The sequence below is a fragment of the Rhipicephalus sanguineus genome, chromosome 5 (assembly GCF_013339695.2).
Source record: "Rhipicephalus sanguineus isolate Rsan-2018 chromosome 5, BIME_Rsan_1.4, whole genome shotgun sequence".
NCBI classification, from domain to species: Eukaryota; Metazoa; Arthropoda; class Arachnida; order Ixodida; family Ixodidae; genus Rhipicephalus; species Rhipicephalus sanguineus.
The window spans coordinates 41381145-41401707 of record NC_051180.1 but is presented as its reverse complement, the minus strand read 5'-3'; the positions used below and the strand labels follow the sequence as shown (position 1 = coordinate 41401707).

Here is a 20563-nt window from a genome sequence, read left to right as displayed (position 1 = left end):
TATTAAAACAACACCGTTCGTTAAAACATGCTGACCATGCAAATACTCTAGGTAGCGGAAGAACTGTCCCTATGGGAATTAGTACGGTGGTTGTACTGCACGAGATGTCACCAAGCTACTATCCCTCGACCTTGGTAACGTGTTTTGGGTACTTCTGCAGTTCTTAATGCATCTGATGGCATCATCTTTATGAGGCGTTCATTCTAGTGGCTCGATAAAACTATCGAGATGCCTTTCCTACTTTGAGGAATTACAGCAATGGAATTGAACTGCCCGGCCATTCCCGGATTGGGAATGGGCTAAGTTTTTTCATTCCGAGGAATTGAAAGGAATGGAATTGCGGCAAGTCCTAATTCCTCGGAATGGAACTGGAATGGTATGGAGACTCCCATTCCGCAACACTGCAAGTTCCCACCCACTGCAAAGTGCTCAGCCATAATTCCTTATCGTCATCAGCTACAGCACAAAGTGCACTGACTTATACAGATGTGTAGCGGGTACCACGTTTCTTCAAAAAAATGACGAAAAATTGCATAGTAGGAACTACGATACTTGAGAAAAATTACGATGATTTATGGCGTAGTGGGTACCTTGCATGTGTACTTGTATTAGTTGCCCCAAGAGAATCTACAACGGGCTCTACAAAGTCCGCTCTTCCAGCTTTCGCTGTGACTGTGCTGCGTGTTCCCCGCAGGCCTAGCGATCTTTTTATCAGAACAGCGGTCTCGGACATCAGAGAGTACACTCAGTGACGTGCTGCTTCTGAGGTCGTGCTCCCTCCCTTGACACAAAGCATTGAGTCCACTAAAAAAAATCGTATTTGTTTTTTGAGAAAATATATACTATGACTTTGAAATTAAGACTGCTTTGTGCAAGTTGGTAGGAATTCGTGGTAGAGTTGCTTCCGCTCCTCTGAAGAACGTGTTTTACCCTTGTCCCACTTTCCAAAGAGGAGGGCAAGTCACTACACCACAAATTCAGTGTTCTTTATGATTGCCTTAACTTCAAATTTTTGCGCAAAAAAAAAACCGTTACGGAAAATTTTTTTTTTCGTTCCGGAAAAGAAACGGAACGGAACTTTTTGCGGTGGAACGAAACTAAAACCGAAACGAAAAACATTTCGTTCCGATACCCTGTATGATTATGAGAGACGCCGTAGTGGTGGACTCCGGAAATTTCGACCACCTGGAGTTCTTTAACGTGCACCTAAATCTAAATACACGGGCCTCAGACATTTTCGCCTCCATCGAAAATGCAGCCGCCGCGGCCGGGATTCGATCCCGCGACCTTCCGGTCAGCAGTCTAGCGCCATAACCACTAGACCACCGTGGCGGGTCGGCCTTGAAGAAGACAAGGCCACTTGTCGAAATGTTTGTGCACCACCCGTTCAAGGATGTTTCATCTCTTCGAGTTTGCATCTTCTCCTGAACTTCTGCCTTCTTTGCATGATCACATCGAGGTTCTTTGCGCGTGAAATTATAGAATTTAATTAATTTAGGCCACGGGTAATGTCGTTGGGCGTGCAGTAAAAGCGGCGACATCATTCTCCTTGTTTGAAAACGGGTTGCGCCATACCAGGAACAACACTGCCTTCATCAGCGTTGGCTTGTCGTCTTCGTTTCTTCCGCTGACTTCCTACTCGTTGGCTTATACAAACGGCCGTACCATATGCCCTCGTTGTTTCGTCATAGACCTACTTCCACGGCGAATGACGAGTGACCGTGCACAGTAGCGCTTACTCAAGAGGACACCAGTGGCCTAATTTTACTTTGGTCACTCTTTTAATTGTCACTTTTTTCTTTTTTTGCTTTGCCTGTGTCGCCAGATGACATCTAATTGTATCGCGAGGACCATCAATGTAGGGGCTTCATCAGAGACGGAGAGAGAGAGAGAAAGACAGACGCTTCCGGCACCCTAGTTCATTCACGCGTAAAACCAGTAGTCAAAAAAAAAAAAAAAAGAAGATTGAAGGAGCGTTACGGCACGCAAGCGGCGACTTGCGTTTATGTCACCGTGGCGGGGCATCAAGGAGGTCTCATTCTCAACGTGTGCAAGCCTAGACATTGCTTGCTTTTCATGCTGCCACGTGCCGGCCGCTTTGTGCGGGTACACTAGCCACTGTACTCCGGGCAAACGCGTGCTTTGTGTGAAAGACGTCATGGAGAGGAAGAAGTGCACGTGAAATGCCGACCGCTTTCTCCGCGCAAACGGGTGCTTTTTATGAAAAACGTCATGGAGAGAAAGAAGTGCAATGTCGGTGTGCACGTGAAATGTTTCAAGGCTTAGCACACCCGCACATAGCACCCCTAATGCCCAGTGTCCTACATGTATAGGACGGCTTGAAAAACAGTGTTGCGTTTACCTGGCAGTAAAATAAAAAAATGTGCCTTCTTTTGAGGGTAGCAGTACAGTTTTTGTGAAAAAAAAAAAATATTTTTTCATTTTTTGAGTTTGGGCATATATGTGTTAACGAGACAAAACGTGTGTGCTATTTATACAACAGGTGATCCTGTGTGTGGCTGCAGTATTTTCGCGGGAACGTCACCGTTCAGGGGTGCCTAATTGCGCTAACGAAGAAAGTTTGCAACAAAAGTGACAAAAAAGAATAAGTGAGAAAAAGAAACAAGAAAAAAGGGGCTTGTGATTGGGTCTGCATCAAAGGTCAACCATTTCGGTTAAGGAAAGACCGTTCTCCGCTTACCGATATGTCTCCAAGTAAGTGACTAACGAGGCGCGTATAGGTCGACTCTATCACGGTACGCTTAACAACACGCTTGGTTTCACTGGTGCTCTCGGCAGACGCACGCACGAAGCTTAGCTTCTTGTTTGTCGTTTGGGATTTTCGTGTTTGTTTGTGCCTGTCCTTTCAGCGTCATTATTACGCTTGGATGACCAATATTGGGTTAACGAATTCTACTGAAAAATCGCTGCGTGCGTGAACCTTTACTTCTCTGTGTTTCTTTCCGTTCGTCTTATATTTAACGCTGCCTTCTTCAAGATGCAATACCGACTCGTCAAGCAAACCGTCCTTCTTAAGCTTTACTATTTGCTTTTGCCCCGTGTGGATCTTTTGAGAGACATCGTCTTTGCGTTCCTTTGACCCTTAGTGACTGTGCTTTGCTTTTGCGAGTGTCGAAACCACGAAACCCTGGTTTTGACATGGAGGTTTGCGTAGATGGTTGCACATGTTGCGAAGAACTTGAGTGGCCGTGTTCGTGTTTAATACTTAATAAGAGATTGCTGCTGGATGAGTTGGTGAATACTTGAGGACATCTTGATTTTAGCTCTAAAGACGACAAACACACGAGAGACGATAGGACGTCGTCTCTCACGAGTTCTCTGATGTGGATAACCAGTTTCTCATGTGGATACAAATGAGAGACGTCTCATGAGAGCACTTTAGAAGCCTGTTTGTCTTTCATGTGTTCGTATTTTTTACCGCTAGAATCAAGATGAGATTAGTACTATTCGCCTTAACCACACTGGGGCTATGATCTGCTGGTCTTCAACAACACTGGCTATAAGGTTTCTGGCCATCTTGAGGACCAGCTTTTTTTTGCGATCTGAAGGCGAACGTCAGGCTTGTCTTTGTCGCCGAATTATAACTTCCTCGTTATGCTCATAACCGCAAACTCAAATGCGTGTGCCGCCCTAATTAGCCACAGCCGCAGCTGAAGCAAACTTTTTGAAAGTACCTGCAGCATGCGAGTGTCAGCATAAGTACTCATTTAGCGTCACTAGAAAAATGCCATTTATGTAAAATGGAAGGTCGCGGCTTCCCCGTAACTTGCATGCTTCAATGTTTAGCATTGGTGTCAACTTTTATGACACGTTACGTTAATTTACGACAAGGTAACGCGTGAACAAGTTGCACGTTGTTCCGTTTGGTATGTGGAAGATCCACACGAATACAGGCCAATCGTATTATTTGTACGCGGTTGAAATGCTGCTTTGTGGGTGTATAGTTTCATAGTTGTTTCGGTCAGGCAACCTGTAGCTGTCAGTTCCCTGCTTTAGTTCCACAACGGGCGCCGCCATTTTATTGATATGGACAGTCTCTAGGGGTTTTTGCCGTCGCCGTCGCCGTCATGTCCCTCCCGTATGAAGTTCAAAATGATAAGATCCCCCCGCGCATCGTATGTTCTACCGCGGGTAAAAGCGCACGAGCGGGGGCGACGAACGTGGCCGAAGCAGTGATCAAACGAGCCGGCCCATTTCCGTCGCTCGGAGGGTGCATGCGATAACATCACCCCGCTCGGGAGGCCTGCCGTCGAAGCAGACAGGAAACCCCATGCCCTTCTTTAACGAGCATGAAAAGAAAAGACGCATGCACCCTCCGTCGCTCGGAGGGTGCATTCGCTCGGAAGGGGGACGGGGGGTGGTGTCGCGCGAGCAGCGCAACTTTGAACTTTGAATCTAAGGGCGCGGTCGGGATTGCTGGCGCGCGCGCTATCTTGACAGCCATCACAGCGGACGGCTCGTATACCCTTCTACGTGCTGCGCTCTCAACGCGATGTGACTATGCGGAGAGAATCTCTCCCTGAAGCGGCCGTATTCTCTTACACCAGCGTTTTGTAGAGACTCGAGATCGGATACAAAACAGTTAGCTGCCATCCTCACTTCGTGTAACACTACAATTTGTTGCTATCGCATTCATTGCTTCGCCCTTGCGGTGAAACTGTGACTTTTTTCTTTTCAATACTTCAGGGCGATGCAGTACCGTTACCGGTACATGAGAGAAGATGACTTCGACAATTACTACATCACCTGGTTGGTAGAAGCCGTCGACAAGCGCCGGGCGCTCAAGGTTCGTTCTGCGTGCTGCAAACATACACTAGTTTCTCACAGTAACATAGCCGTGCGCAGGGGTGTCCAATAATAGGGGGAGGGAGGCTCCGTGGATCGTGTCCGATTCCGATAGACAACAAGCTGAGCGGTGGATGCACAACTGAAAATGAAGCGATGGCGTTATTCTCATAGTGGCCTGCCATTGGTCTCCGGCCGGTGGTAAATGTGAGAAGTAGTACAGCCAGACGGATTTAGTACAGCATTAAGGACGTAGTACAGCCTTAGGCACCTTGGGGGGTGAGTTGGGGGGTCCAGCATTGCCCCCCCCTCTTTGAAAATAATTTCTGGCTGAGCCACTGCGAGCCAGTAATATAGCCAAGCAGTATACGAGAACATACGGTCGTTTAATCTGGTCAGAAATAGTCATGCCCCTTACAAAATGTGGGTGTATGAGGTCCAGGACGACATTGTCGTTAAAATTTAGAACAGCAGTTACCATATAGGGCGTAAGGGGCAATGGCTTTCTTGTCAGGCTTCAGCGTCCGCGCCTAATGGCACTCGCAGGGTCTCGAGACCCTCTTGCCGCTGAAGACGTACGAGAGGCGCAGCTTCGTGGCTCCTTTCTCGGCACGCATGACTCGCCGCGAGCTGCAGGGTCTGTGGGAGCACCTCTGGACGCTCGCCATCAGTGCCGCGCACACGGCCGTCGCCCTGCTTCTGGACTACACTCTCTATCGGCTCGTCGCGTTCGTCAGGGCCCTCGGCAAGATCAATGTCAGCGCTGGACGTAAGCATATCCGCTTACTCACGGGTTAAAGGCTTAAATGAGTGCATAGACATCAATTATCGAGCCTAAATTAACTGTATAATAAGAATTGGCGGAGCATACCTCATGATAAAAAAGACGCTCGCACAAACATGAAAGAGGATGACATAAATACTCGCCTGTGTATGCTCCATTTGTGAGTGTCTTGAATTTTATTCAAGTTCGTTGCTTGACAAAAATCATAGACCACTGACTAGCTCGTCAGTAACTATTACACCTTAAGCTACGAATGGTTTACAGCAAAGCATCCACGAAGCTGAGAACAACATAACGTTGAGGTAATTGGTGCTCAGTCCTGACGCATCATAAGAAAAAAATAGGTTAGGCTTGCAGACACGGACGCAAGTGAAAGAAAACGTTTGTTTGGAGTTTGTATTGTCTGTTTTCCTACATATAATTTAGTGTATGGACGTCTAACCTTTTTCTTGACCTGTCCACGAAGTATGACTGACTTCAGGTGACAAAATGTAGCTTACCTCAACTTGAAGTTTTTTAAGTGAAACGTGACTTCTCCGGACTGGTCGCCATAGACATTATGAAAGATTCACTCTTACGAGCAAGATAATGTGACATTAAAAGCGCTGACGTCCGCGACACTTTGGTGACGTCTGCAGCTGCGTTTGCTGAAACACACACAGCGGGTGACGCATGTGCGTGTGTCGCGCCTAACACCGCCATCGTCAAATGTGGCCGCACGTGTAAAATTCAGAAGGAGGGCGTATGAGTTCGTGGTTGTCATTGTGCTTTGGTGATTCACGTGATCGCCGCATTGCAACGTCGGATAAAAACCCGTTGACTTGCGTCACGCAGGCTTCACTGCCTGCTTATTCACCCCTGCTGACGGAAACATTGAAGTATGTTACTGGACATGATAGATATTGCTTGATAAGTGTTAAGTTACATGGGGACATGACCGTGCTTATGCTGGTGGCTGTGGTGGTCGCGAAGCTGTCTATTACCCCATAGGGAAAAAGAATGACCGACAATTCGGTGTCTGCACGTCACTGGGGTCACCGTGGGTAGGCAGCAGCGAATAACATTCTACGCGCGAGCTGCTTTTGGGGACGATTCATACCGCTAAGCCACGGCATGCTTTAATCAAGGCGACCTACCTAGTCTGTAGTGTTTTGACTTAAGTCGATCGCTTTTCATCGGCGCCGTCTGTGATAAAACCGTATTGGGTTGTAGTGCCTACTCAGATGAAGCTGCACGTTCAAGGCCGGGGCCCGGTGGCTGACATGTACCGACAAGTCGCCGACTCTCTCAGCCCGTCGAGCCTTCTCGAGTCTACGTTGCCAGCCACCAACGTACAGAACTGTCTTCTGAGGCCGTATCCACCGGACGTCGATATGTATGAGTGGATAGGTTCGCCATCGAGATTTCCTACCTTTTTTTTTCTTATTTAATGGCTTATTTTTTCTACGAATAATATAGGTCAGAAGCATAGGACTGTTGTGCAGTAAATAAGTATACATTGCATCCATTGTGGTTCTAGTATCTGCGGAAATTTTCTAATTGCTTTGTGCGCATAACTGTAAACATCGCTGTTTGTACCAGAGGATGGTGTATTCATTAAACGCAACCCATATGTAACTCTTATTTCTGGCACAACTTTATACCTTTCGGGATATACTTAAAGGGGCATATCCTAAGATTGACACTTTCCTGATCTGCTGACTTGAGTGGTGTGGAACATAGTCCCTCTAGCCTAAGCATGAAGTGCATGCATGGAACGAGGGTTCTAAACCTAATCATTAGAGACCGGATTTTAGGCAAATGCCTACTTTGTTCCTTGCGCTCCTATCACGCCATTTCGATATATGTGCATGAATTAGGGGTTAAGAAGGGCTTTTATAGTGTTCTTATAGTGCCTATAAATACCTATTTTTGGCGTTCGTGCCGAAATGCTTACAAATGCCTATAAATGCCTATTTTCGAAATTGGTGCTTATATGAACGCTATTTAGCCTCAAGTTTCGCTCCCGGGTGCTGTTTGAGACCGTTATTCATGTTACCGCGTAAGATTGACGGTTGGGAACTATGGGGTTCAACCTAGTCATCTAGTTCAACCAACCAACAACCGCTAGCAGCAGTGAAGCGGGACACGCCGGCCAGCATTCGCCGCCGCGCTGACATGTCCCGAGCGGTTGGCGAATGCGAAACGCCGGACAGCCGTCAGCGGAAAGTAGAGTGAAGAGCAAAAAAAGAAAAAAAGAAAGAAAAATGTGATGTGCATGAAGCTTTTGTTTTGTTTGCAATGTACTTTTTTAAGGTGGTCACTGCAGTAGCATAGACAGAAATCTTTTTCAGGGAGGAGGGGGGGGGGGCAACCATACTTAATATATGTTCGTGCATGCGTTTTGTGTGTGCGTGTATATATACACACGCAAAACCGAATAGTTTAGGGGAGGGGGGAAGTTGAACCCCCTCCCCACCCCAGCCTGGCTACGCAAGTGGTTCACTGCCAGGGGAGAAATTGGCTCTACGCAATTCGACCCCGCCAATAGGAGGAATCCCTCCCTTCTGGTCCTTTAGCAATCTGGCTGTCTGCTCCTGCTCTGCACTTCTCACTCATGCCGGAAAGACACTCAGGAGTGTGTTGATTCGATAGTGGACAAGACTCGCTCTGCAGAAAACGGGAGTGCGAACCGGGCGGGACAAAGCAGGCTATGTTCAAATGTTGGCGCCTTTGTGCCATCTTGAGCAATAACATTTTTGTTTTCATGTTCTAGATAGAGGTCGCGCACGTATTCGTTTGAAATTATCTGCATTTATGTGACATTTTATTGTGCCTATAATTGCGATTTTGGAAGCCTAAAACATTGTTTTGCCTGCCTATTTTTGGCGCCTAAAAACCAGCTTGTGTAGTGCCTAAAAATCCGGCCCCTACTAATCATACTCAAGGGTATATGATTAGGCAGAAAGTGGAACAGTGCGTAGCGATGGTTTGAAATGGCTTGATAGCAGGACCTTCTAGTATTGATTTATAGCACTTTAAAGGGGTCATGAAGCACCCCTTGGGCTGATTGAAAAAAACACATCCTGCGGAAAGCTGACACGGCTATGAACTGCTCTGCCAAATATTACAGTCGTGCGCGCCGCGTAATGGCCACAAGCGGAGCGCGAAGTTGCCGTTTCCCCAGGCACCCTCTTTTCAAACAGAGGCCGGTTCTCACTCTCGTCGGTGGGCGGGGCGTCTGTCCGCTGTACGTCGCAAGAGACATAGCATGCTTATTGGCCGATAGCCGACGTAAATCGAGAGCGGCGTTCGGATCAGATGCGCTTCTTGCCGGGTGCCGCCACTTGCCGGCGCCGCACTCCTCAGTACACGGTAGCCGCACTCGCGCAAGCGAATCACAGCGGGAGAGCGATCGCGTTTCATGACGCGCGCTGGCGTAACTTCTTTCCCCCATGCCATCCCTCCCTGTCTAGCTTCCAGTGCGCTCGTCGGCACGAGAAAAGAGAGAAAGCGCTGGGAGCGTGCGCCAAACCCCCGTAACTCCGCTGATTCTTGACGGATTCGAGAAATTTTTGCGGCAATCGATTCGGGAGGCAGTACACTCCGATACTGAGGCCATTAGATCATTACTTGGAAAAGTGGTTCATGACCCCTTTAAGAGTTGAAAGACGTCTGTGAAGTAGTCTTGCAGAGCTTTTACGTGGCGTCGTTCTCTCATTCGCGACGTTAAATGAATAGTTAAGACTTCGTCGTTATATAGTTGTTGAGTGAATAATCGTTATTTATATTGGGCTGACGTGATACGCCATTAAAAAAAAAAGGCGATGCTGCAGCTTCCATCATATACCTTGACTGCGACACGTTATACTTTTATGCGGTTATGCGGTCTACTTCAAACTGATGTTGTTGGTAGTCCCGCATCTCTTTTTACAAAATTGAAAACAGTACCCACTGTGTGCGTTTTTTTTACAGTTAAACAGGAAGGGTCTGAAATCTTCCACAAACTCCAAGCATTAGTGTTTACGAATAACCATCGCATATAGCTTGCGTCCAGGATAGTTAAGAATAGCACTATGGATGAATGAATGAATGAATGAATGAATGAATGAATGAATGAATGAATGAATGAATGAATGAATGAATGAATGAATGAATGAAACTGCTATTAACGCTAAGGCACAAAAAACAAGCGTGCGCACAACGCAGGTGTGGTGTACCTGCTGGGGATAGCCTTAATCGTGGGCCAGACGTACGGGCTTCGGCTTCGTCACGTGGTGGCGTCCGCCTTCTACCCAGACCGGGAGCGCGCCCGGGCTGCCTGGCTGCACCAGCACGTGCTCTCGCTGCGCACCGGTTGGCTGACGGGGGCGCGCAGGGCGCTCCGGCTGCGCTGGGACGCCAGCGAGGCCAGGGCGCCCGGCCTGGTTGACATGCTCCTCGCACGGTACGCTAGTTGGGCTTTGGTTGAGCTTTAAGCGAAAAATTCAAGTGGTTTAGTGCCAGACCGTAACCATGGCTAGCGTAGATTGACCGTGTGTGTTCCATTCGGTTTGAATTCGCTTTTTCGTCTTAACTAGTACATCTGTGCTCCCGAAATTTGATGGTTTTTGGGCAAATTTCTGCAAAAAAATAGAAAAAGGAGCTTGAAAACAATAATCAGATTGCAGCAGTCGACTTCTAACAGAGAGCGAGCTCCGCAATTTTTTGTATTACGGACCTCCTTTGTTGCTTGATGTACAATCTTTTCTGCACTTCACACGCTTTTGAATGTGAAAATGGCGTCTGTTAGTTCAACTAATTCTCCTAGCTGTTATTGCTCCCAATTAAGTAAGCATTAGTATTTTTTCGTTTCTTCCGCGCAGGTTTCCTGTGGTCCGCAGAGCGTTGAACCTCGTCGGCATACGTCGGAAGCACTGCCTCTCCTGTGGAACTTCAGGCGCAATGGACGACGAACAAGGATTCCGCCAGTGTGCGACACCGACCTGCAGGGGTGAATGCACTTGCGTTCACCTATTAAGGCGAAAGCCTTAGCTAAGTGCCTCATCAAAGGCGAAAATTGGCCGTCGGCGTCAACACGAGTGACGCAAAAAATCATCAGCACGCGATGACGTCATAATGACGTCACGAAATGTGATGTAACCATGACGTCACAATGACGTCACATGATGACATTATCACATTACACCATCGCTTGGTCAAAGATGGGCCGATCCCGGAGGCAGTGCAAATGCAGGTGGGGTGCAGAAAGCTTTCGGAGGTTTGGGTGACATCGACTGTGAAGAAAAAGAAGACGGCTTTCACTAGTGTGCCTCGATGTGTGCGCAACAAAACGCGCAACAAAACGCGCATCAAGGCACCCTAGCTTTCACCTTCGAGTCGTCTTAGGCGAATACATAAGGCACCCTGCGAGTATTTCACTCGCGACTGTGGCCAATTTAGCACAAATTGTATATTCTAGTCTTTAGATCATATGCGAGTCATCTATACATACGCAGTTGTTAACATTAGTGCATAAGCATCAGTACTGCAAAAGGGGTGCCAGTTATCGACTTCCCTTTGACAAGTGCAGACCGTGTTCAGCCGTCTGAATGGTCGAGTGTACTCATCTTATGCTTCCATTTCGCTATCGCGTTCAACTCTTAAAGGCGAAGCTTAAGCGTCCCCCAATTTTGCAACTGCTCGTGCCATTCTAGCATCGCGGCTCTTACAAATCGCATTCAGATTGATAGCTTTACACATCGTCGTATTTCCTTATTTGCAGTGGGCGGAGGTTAAAGCGCACGAACAAGCAAACATAAATGACCTGATAGAAACAAACAGTAAAAAATCAATAAATAAACAGGCAAGCAAACGAAGGAGTAATAATGTTCAAACAACGTTCAGAGTTACTACAGCCAGGAATAGAAACAAACATGTTTCGATGGGCCGGCATCCCCTTACGTATCCCTCGCTTACTGTTGTTTTGGCGGCCAGTCTAACTCGGCACCTGTGCTCCTGCTTGTCGTTTTCTCGTAGAAATTACGAGCAAACGATGTGTTGATGTGGGAACGAGCCAGGGACGAGCGGCTGTTTTCATTGGTGCCTTCTTCTCAGAAGGAATAAAGCTAGTGCCCGCTGGGCGAGATCGAGGATAGCCGCGCGCAGGGTTTCCCATTAGAGGGGGCCAAGTTTAGGGGTAGCCTGTAGTGTGCATAAATGGAGCAATACAACTGCTTTTTTCGCTTCATTGCTGAAGTACAGGTTAGCGCAGTCGAAGGGAAGTGAGATTTGGAACTCAACCGGGGCTGATGCATATGAGATATCTTTTAATGGGATAAGTGAACTTGCAACTGTGAAACCGAGTAAACCAAATGCATTTTGCACCCATATCGGCTGCGAATAGTAGTTACTCCAGATCCAAGAGTGCGATTGATAGTTAGATTCCTTCACTAATTCGTATGATCCACGTGCTTTCGCCGATTGCTTTTACTTCGCGAGAAGAGTGGAATGTTGCAGTGTGATACATCAGAGCGACCTCTCTTAGTGCATTCCTCTCTATTTTAAGCGGCCTTGACTGCATGCTTGTTTAGTGCAGCTACAGAAATTCAAATATGCAAAAAAAGAAAATATCGGACCTTATGCCGTAAACTTTAAGCCATAGAGACCGCTATTTAGGCAGCCACCGCGACATTGAATTCTTTGCGTAGATTATAACTTTTGTATTCAAAAGAGCTTAATGCAACAGTGTATCTTCTAAAGTAGACCCGCCTAATTGCGCTTTGACACCTGTACACTCTTAATCAGGTCCTGGTTAAATGCTGGCTATATCCAGGAAACCAGAAGTAAAATGTCAGGTTTCCTGGTTATATCCAGCACTTTAAGCGGCACCTGATTAAGAGTGTAAGATTGTTGCCGAATGATCCGCTGTTGTTCAATGCCTACCGCGAACGAGGGGCTTGTTCTTGTCATTTTGTATGGATTTATAGGACCGGCATGGTGGCCACCTGATGTAAACGGGTGCACTATACAGAGGCTAGACGAACGGATCTCACCGCAAGTAGAGACATGCGGACGTCTCCTTGGCGTATACGAATTCGCAGATTCAGGAATAATAAGCGTGATTTCATAAAGCGTTTCCAGTTGTCTTTCCCGTTCTCCATCATCCTTTCTTGTGACTCTATTTATTGATTTATTTATTTGCATATGAAACTTTGAGCGCAAACAGATGAACTAAGACGAAGAAGGGAAACACACACCTTCATGAAAAAAAAGAAATAAAAAGAAAACAAAAAAGAGCGCTTGTGGTGTGTGTTTCCCTTCTGCTTCGTCCTGCGTCGTCTATTTGTGCTCGGAGTTTTATATGCGATGCCAACTAGCCCACCTAGGCATCCTGTATTTATTTGCATTTTACATCTGCTACGACCTTTTGGACATAGGCTAATGAGCCATCGTTTCAAATAAATGATTCATTCATTCATTCATACTTCTCCGAACAGGTTCGTATTAGCAACTGTAGATTTCTAGCCCTGTTGATGCAACATGTTCAGTGTTAAGCGCTTGTGTGTGTATTCCTTCCTATCCGGTTCCGTAGAACCTGAAAAAGAACCTGAACATGAAGGTTCTTTTTCACTCATACGGCTCTCACGCAGCCGTCTACTGCGTGGAGTGCTTCGAGGAACTCGACAACGTGTGCACGGTGTGCTTGAACCCGGCTGAATACGGGGACCTGTCCGACGTCAGCGAAGAAAAGTGAGCGCCTTCGCTATGTCTCGACTCTGCTTTATGTTTGCTCTATGTAATACCGGTGTTTCGAATAAGATTTAGGTACGTGATGATGAAGATTATGCGTTCTGAAGCGTATTGCACCGCGCGCTTCATCTGGGGTTTGTTAGCGGCTGCAATAGCGGCTAGAGCGCGAACAAAAATTCCACCAGAAATCATCACGCAGTGACTGTCGACGTTAGCGCGATTTGCATTGAAGCAATGAACACAGCGATACACTGTATTGCCACCGCCAAAATGCGTCACTTATGAAGAGTCTATTGCAGTCTGACTCCTCGAGCGCTTCCCTATAGACGACTTTACGGTGGACACACGGGCGCTGCCATCTTGTGCTCTTAGAAGAATGTTTTCCTATTTCTGTACGTCGTGACGTGAAATTAACGAGGTCGTGAAACGCCGTAAACACCAACCCAACCGTTTTCATGCGTATGCCGTAGCATTGTTCGTTTAGTTGCCAAAGATACAAAACTTGAACGGCAAAGTTAATAGCTCAATATGGCGACACTTAAACCCATGCGTAAAGTAGTCCAAGACACACTCTGGCATCTAGAGGTGCTGCCTGCCACGAAACCCTCGCGTGGTGGTGTTTCAGTGTATACGGAAACAGGATTGTAAGAACATGTATGCCGTGGGTTGAATTCCGCTCGGCAAAGAAACAATTTTCAATTTTTTTTAGTGATTGAAAAGCGGCAGATACCGAGTTGCAAACCCAATGGTCTATGGCTGTCGTGAAGGAGGTTAGATACGGAAAAACAGGCGAACAAACTAACACACCACAAACTGGGTGAACATTCTGCAGCATTAAAGCTGCATTAATTGCGTTAAATATGTAGTTTTGCGAGGAGTCGTTGAAATGGAGGGTAATATTTCATCGAATATTTCCGAAGGGTAAATATGCATTTCCAGGCACTCCTCCATCTCGGCACACTGCCTGTGCTTCAGTAATTTAGAGAATTGCTATCTAGGAAAGTGGTAACCTGCCTAAATGGTTCATTAGCGGAATTTTCATAGCCGCGAGCTCAGCGTCTTTTCCAAAGCGCACTAGTGGAGGCGCGTTCTTCAAGGACCTCATCATTGCTCAAATATGCCAGAAGCGTTATTGAACCCCTGTGTCTACTTCATCCGACCAGCGACACTGTTTTCTTTCTTCTCTTTTTATTTAAGTGTGCCGATTGATATAATCAGCGTGCCCATTGGTCTTACAGTGCGTAGAACTGGCAGGTTGAATGTAAGTGTGTGATTTAGGAGGTTTTAGTCTAGCACACTACTTCGAGGGTTTTTCTAGTGACACAATTTTTACAATTTCCGTCAGAGCACACTCACGTAGTTCTCGAAACTTAAGTATGCCATCGGACAGCTAGCAGAGTTTAAGGATACTTGGTTTAGCACGCCGTGTTAGTCTACAACTTTCTTGACGCATTACTCCGAGACTTAATCTATACGCAGCATCCTTAAATGTGCCTAGTCTTAAAAAGGTTGCTGTCTTGAGGAGTCTGTGATCTCTGTCTCGCTCCTGCACGCTTAGCTCTACTGAAATTCATGTATAGAGTCGTAATATAGATCAGTTTAAGTGCGCCCGGTTGTCTTTAAGTGTTGCTGCCTTGAGAATGCTGAGGTCCCTGTTTTTCCCCTTCACGCTTAGCTCGAGAGCAATTGACCTGTATAGTCGTGCAATAGATCAGGACTAACACCCTAGTTTCAGTTTGAAGGATGCATTTCTTGCAGTTCTTGCTGAGAACGTCATTTCGCTTGACTGTGAAGGGCGAACTTGCGTTAAGAGAAGCTTCAAAAGCGCTCGTGAGCAGCGATCGAAAGTTTGAATTATTGAAGATTGGCAACCTGTAATATATGGGTTATGAGTGTAAAAATCACCGGCCATATTGTTAGAGAATCCTTTTTAAAATTGAAGTTCTTGTCTTTAGAGCACCTTTTCGGTGCTCCTGGACGCTCGGCGTTATTTTTGGAGCTGCAGAGAAGCTTTATTGGCAACATACGCTGGGGTGAAATGATTACTTCAGGCATGGTTCGAGGCAGCTCATTCCTGCGGAGTGCCTGTCTTTCTTAATTTTTTTGTGTGCGGTATTACAGTGAATAAAAAGAAAAAGAGAAAGACTGAATACCTAATTGGGATGTGAATTGCAAGACGTGTCTTTCAGCATCTCACAAAACTCAGTGAAAAAAAAAGCATATAAACGTACCCGTGGGCAGCACTCTTCAAGTCGGCGTTGTTTAGAGTACGACGCAAAAGTACGTAACGTAATGGGTACTTTCGTGTATTAGTATGCACCCCTCGCTTAAATATCGAATGTGTAGTTACGTACTACGCTTGCTCGAAATTAAAAAAAAAAGCAAATATAGAAACCAGACGACGATCTTCGGCAGCAGGGAGGTCACCGTCGCGTCACTGCGAGTGAAAAGGATTCGTGCTGCGGCGAGAACGAAGTACCGCATTTACCCACGTGTATCGCATATGCGAAGCAACGTGTAAAAGTAAAGAAGCGCGGCCCATTACCGTCGTTGCGGCCAATCCCTGTGAAGTGGGTTAGGTAGCCCTGCCATTACGATCCGCATCACTGCAACGATTAGAAACTAAGCCGATAGCTAAGGTATGACGCTGACAAATGGAAAAGCAACGCGTTTTATAATTTTTCCCCCTCATGTAACCTGTATGCACAATTCCTTGATGACGGTTGTAGAATTCTAGCCCGCACTGCCGTTTTAAGCAAGAAGTGTGTTTCTTAGACAGGGTGTGGGAACGGAACGAAAACCGAGAACGAAAAACGAAAAAAACGATATTTTTGACCGGAACGAAAACGTAACCGAAACTTTATATATTATTTCGTTCCGGAGTGAAACCGAAATTTTTTCAATCGTTTTTCGGTTCACGAGAAAAGTTCGCGATCCAGAACAACTGAGCTAGTGCAATGTGAGCATATGTCAGGGTACAGTACTAGCACGTACCTCAGGCAGGAATTCCAAAGCAAAGATATGTTGAAATTGTGCGAAAAACGAAAACAGTGGCAACCAGAGATGTTTGTAATAACGCAAGTAGACTTTTGCGCGCCTGTCACGCAGGCCAAAGTGGAGAGGGCATTGTCGGCGCTGAAGTTCGTTACAGCGAAAGCTGTTATGAGATCACAACAGCTGATTTTGGGGCCATAGTTGTGCGCCGCCGCCGGTGTCCGTGACCGCTATCGCGTGAAATAAGAAAAAAATTGAATGAGAAACATATTTCTAGGGTTGGATGGGATTTTAACCCGCGCCCTCGGCGTGGCAGTCGGGTCTTTCACCACAGTGCCACGCTTGTGCTTGTAACTCCGTCGCAAAAATACTCTATCGAGGCGTCATGTCGGGTGGGGAATCGTGTTAACATATTTAATATAGCGTGGCAGAAGAGCAAAATAGCAGCCAGTCATCACACAATGCTAATAGCACTAAGTGTGTGGTTTAATGCTTCCCACCAGTGTTGCGGAGTTACCACTCCGGAATTGGAATGACTCCGGAATCATTCCACATTTTCGCAACCCCGGAATGGAGTGAGGACAACGCTTGGAGGAACGGAATGAGAATGGAATTAAGCGCCTTTTTCACGCAATGGAATGGGAATGGAATTACATCTTTTTCCGAAAATAGAGCACGTTTTCGTCTACGTGCTGTTTTTCAAACTTCAAACATTAGTAAGTCAGAGCCTCGAAATTAACAATAAAGCAGTATTTTTAAAATGGCTTGGCTGATTACAAGCACGCTACATTTATAAGCAACGCGCCTACTACAAACAGAGGCATAAGTTAGTGTACAAACAAATTCATTATCCCAGCAGGTACTGAAGGGAGAAACAAACTACCCCTGCGCGTTTGTTCGCATTGATACCCCCACACGAAAGTGGCGAATACTCTATGCACAGCCTGATCTTTATCTCACGAGCAGTTTAGTACCTGACACACGTGAATAACCTTTGCGACAACGAAGACACTGCATACCTGCGCACAGGCGAACACAGAAAGCTCTCCTCACCACATCCATGCTTGCGAGCCGCGCTTGACAACCATGAGTGCTGACGAGCATTGCGGCCCAGTGTTCCGTATTCGATGCAAAGGCACAAGGTGCCCGAGAGGTGCACTGTTCCAACTAATACCAGCAGATCTAGAGGGTTTTGTTCCCCATATTAACCAAATCTTAGCTTTCTCCATATTCACGACCGCTCCAGACGCGTGGTAAAACGGCTTGGTCTTCTTGAATAATACTTTTTTCAGCATAAAAATTCGCTATGTCATCATTTTAGCATTGGCACATTTAAGCTTAAACATTATTAAAACAACACCATTCGTTAAAACATGCTGACCATGCAAATACTATAGGTAGCGGAAGAACTGTCCCTATGGGAATTAGTACGGTGGTTGTACTGCACGAGATGTCACTAAGCTACTATCTCTCGACCTTGGTAACGTGTTTTGCGTACATTTGCAGTTCTTAATGCATCTGATGGCATCATCTCTATGGGGCGTTCATTCTTGACTCGATAAAACTATCGAGATGCCTTTCCTACTTTGAGGAATTACTGCAATGGAATTGAACTGCCCGGCCATTCCCGGAGTGGGAATGGGCTAAGTTTTTTCATTCCGAGGAATTGAAAGGAATGGAATTGCGGCAAGTCCTAATTCCCTGGAATGGAACTGGAATGGTATGGAGGCTCCCATTCCGCAACACTGCAAGTTCCCACCTACTGCAAAGTGCTCAGCCATAATTCCTCGTCGTCATCAGCTACAGCACAAAGTGCACTGACTTATACAGATGTGTAGCGGGTACCACGTTTCTCCAAAAAATGACGAAAAATTGCATAGTAGGAACTACGATACTTGAGAAAAATTACGATGATTTATGGCGTAGTGGGTAGCTTGCATGTGTATTTGTATTAGTTGCCCCAAGAGAATCTACAACGGGCTCTAGAAAGTCCGCTCTTCCAGCTTTCGCTGTGACTGTGCTGCGTGTTCCCCGCAGGCCTGGCGATCTTTTTATCAGAACAGCGGTCTCGGACATCAGAGAGTACACTCAGTTACGTGCTACTTCTGAGGTCATGCTCCCTCCCTTGACACAAAGCATTGAGCCCACTAAAAATCGTATTTGTCTTTTGAGAAAATAAATAGTAGGACTTTGAAATTAAGACTGCTTTGTGCAAGTTGGTAGGAATTCGTGGTAGAGTTGCTTCCGCTCCTCTGAAGAACGTGTTTTACCCTTGTCCCACTTTCCAAAGAGGAGGGCAAGTCACTACATCACAAATTCAATGTTCTTTATGATTACCTTAACTTCAAATTTTTGCGCAAAAAAAACCGTTACGGAACATTTTTTTTCGTTCCGAAACAGAAACGGAACGGAACTTTTTGCGGTGGAACGAAACTAAAACCGAAACGAAAAGCATTTCGTTCCGACACCCTGCTCTTAGATGCGCACAACTACAACACGGAGAAGCCGAAACGAAAGTTTTGAGGTGGTTTTTCCTGGTTACGTATAGGATTTCATCGATATCTACAAGAATGAAGATGCTTGTGAAATGCGGTACAAGTTAAATGTTATACGCGACAGGAGAACTGTTGGTATTTACACGTCGATCTCTTTGTCTATTGTTTCTTCGTTGCTGGAAAAGCAAGGTCGCCTTATATGCGGGAAAGTGCGGCAAGTTGGATGCCATCACGCCAACGCTTTGCTCCGGAAAGTTGAGAGACCGCGAGTGATGAACTGGGCCCCATTTTAGGACTGTGATTATGCTAATGTGACGAGCGAATTACTAAGCCGCCACTATAAAAGAAGGGACGCGTCTTCGCTCGGAGCCACTTAAAGGCGTCCTTATATATTTTACATCACCACCTTCGAGTTTAAACGAACTTCCGCTTGACGGCTTTCGCGGCACGCAGTACTTAGTAGTACACTATGTGCTCTGAAAGATTTCCGAATGAACTTTAGACATGCTGCATAAGCAGAAAGAAAGAGCAGGAGCAGAGAAAAGGGTGCAGCACAGAAAGATTTGTTGCAACAAATTTCTGAATGGCTTCTTTAAAGGGACACTAAAGGGAAAACCGATTTTTCTCGTCTCAGCAAATTACTCTTTCACAATGTCAAAATCACCAGGCTTACGGCGAGAAAACGCGCAAAAAGAAAATGTTGGTGGCGACGCCACCTTGAAGTTTCCGCACCAGCCGCCATGACGTCATAGATTTTGACGGCGTCTAAGAACCTGCATCGTTCCCGCTCGTAATAATGAAGAACATTGTCCTTGAGGGTGCCAGATACTTAACATATCAAGTTTCAGGAAATTTCGTTGGGCAAGTTTCGCCAAAATATGAAAAGTCCACTTTGAGATCCGTGATGTCCCGCGCGGAGATTTCGGCGCGAAATTTAAAATTTAAACATTGTCTTTGATTTGCTCCTGTATTAACAAACATATAATGGTGCAATTGACGACATTAGAGTTCGCAGAGTGCAATTCGGAGTGCAATTCGTCAATCGCAACCGATTCATGGTCTTAGTTTAGTGTTCCTTTAAGAACCCCGTATTTTCGTGCTACTGTATTTTTTTACCGTACCGCTTTGTTTGACCTAGCAGGGCGGATTCGCGTCACATGTTAGCGTTCTCGACTTTTCAGGGACTCTAGTGAAGTGGAGTGTGACGAAGGCGACTCGAGCGAGTCCGATGAATTCGAGACGATTCGAGACTTTCTTCGACGTCGGTCTTCCGCCACTGTTCGCATTGTTGAAAGCACTTCGGATGCGGGAACACCGCGGCCATTGCAATTCTTGGACGTGTGATGATAGTCACTGGAGCATGTACATACGTGAAGAAACCAAGTACTGTTTGTATTAGCTTTTTTTTTACGTGATATACAAACGCCGTGCCGCCGTATACTCTCCCACGTTGCTGAACACAATTATACTCGAAGGAAGGCACTAAAACGTGAAAACAGGAAAAACTGAGATGCAGAAAGCGGAGACAGTGACACAGAGGTGTCCTCTCAGTTTTTACTTTTTCGACGTGTTAGTGGCTTTCTCCGAGTGTAACCATGTACCACCTTATCCCACAAGCAACTCTCTTGATGAACGCAAGTGTAGCAGGTAGCCGTGCAGAGTATTTTAAATGTATGTGACTCTTCAGCGCGTGTTGATTGACTTAATGCACCGCATGGTTTAACACTGAGCATACGTCGGTTCTCTAAGCATTGTATTTTTTTTCTGTCATAAC

At 46.1% G+C, this 20563-nt stretch overlaps 1 protein-coding gene across 1 annotated transcript in view; it reads left to right on the top strand.

Moving 5' to 3' along the window:
* Positions 1-20133, top strand: part of LOC119394628 (DC-STAMP domain-containing protein 2-like) — a 64401-nt gene extending 44268 nt beyond the window's left edge. Inside the window, exons 7-12 of the mRNA XM_037661946.2 lie at positions 4708-4807; positions 5353-5575; positions 9779-10016; positions 10435-10562; positions 13201-13300; positions 19971-20133. Of these exons, the coding sequence (XP_037517874.1) occupies positions 4708-4807; positions 5353-5575; positions 9779-10016; positions 10435-10562; positions 13201-13300; positions 19971-20133 (952 nt within the window). The remainder of the gene's footprint in view (positions 1-4707; positions 4808-5352; positions 5576-9778; positions 10017-10434; positions 10563-13200; positions 13301-19970) is intronic.
* The last annotated feature ends 430 nt before the right edge of the window (positions 20134-20563 follow it).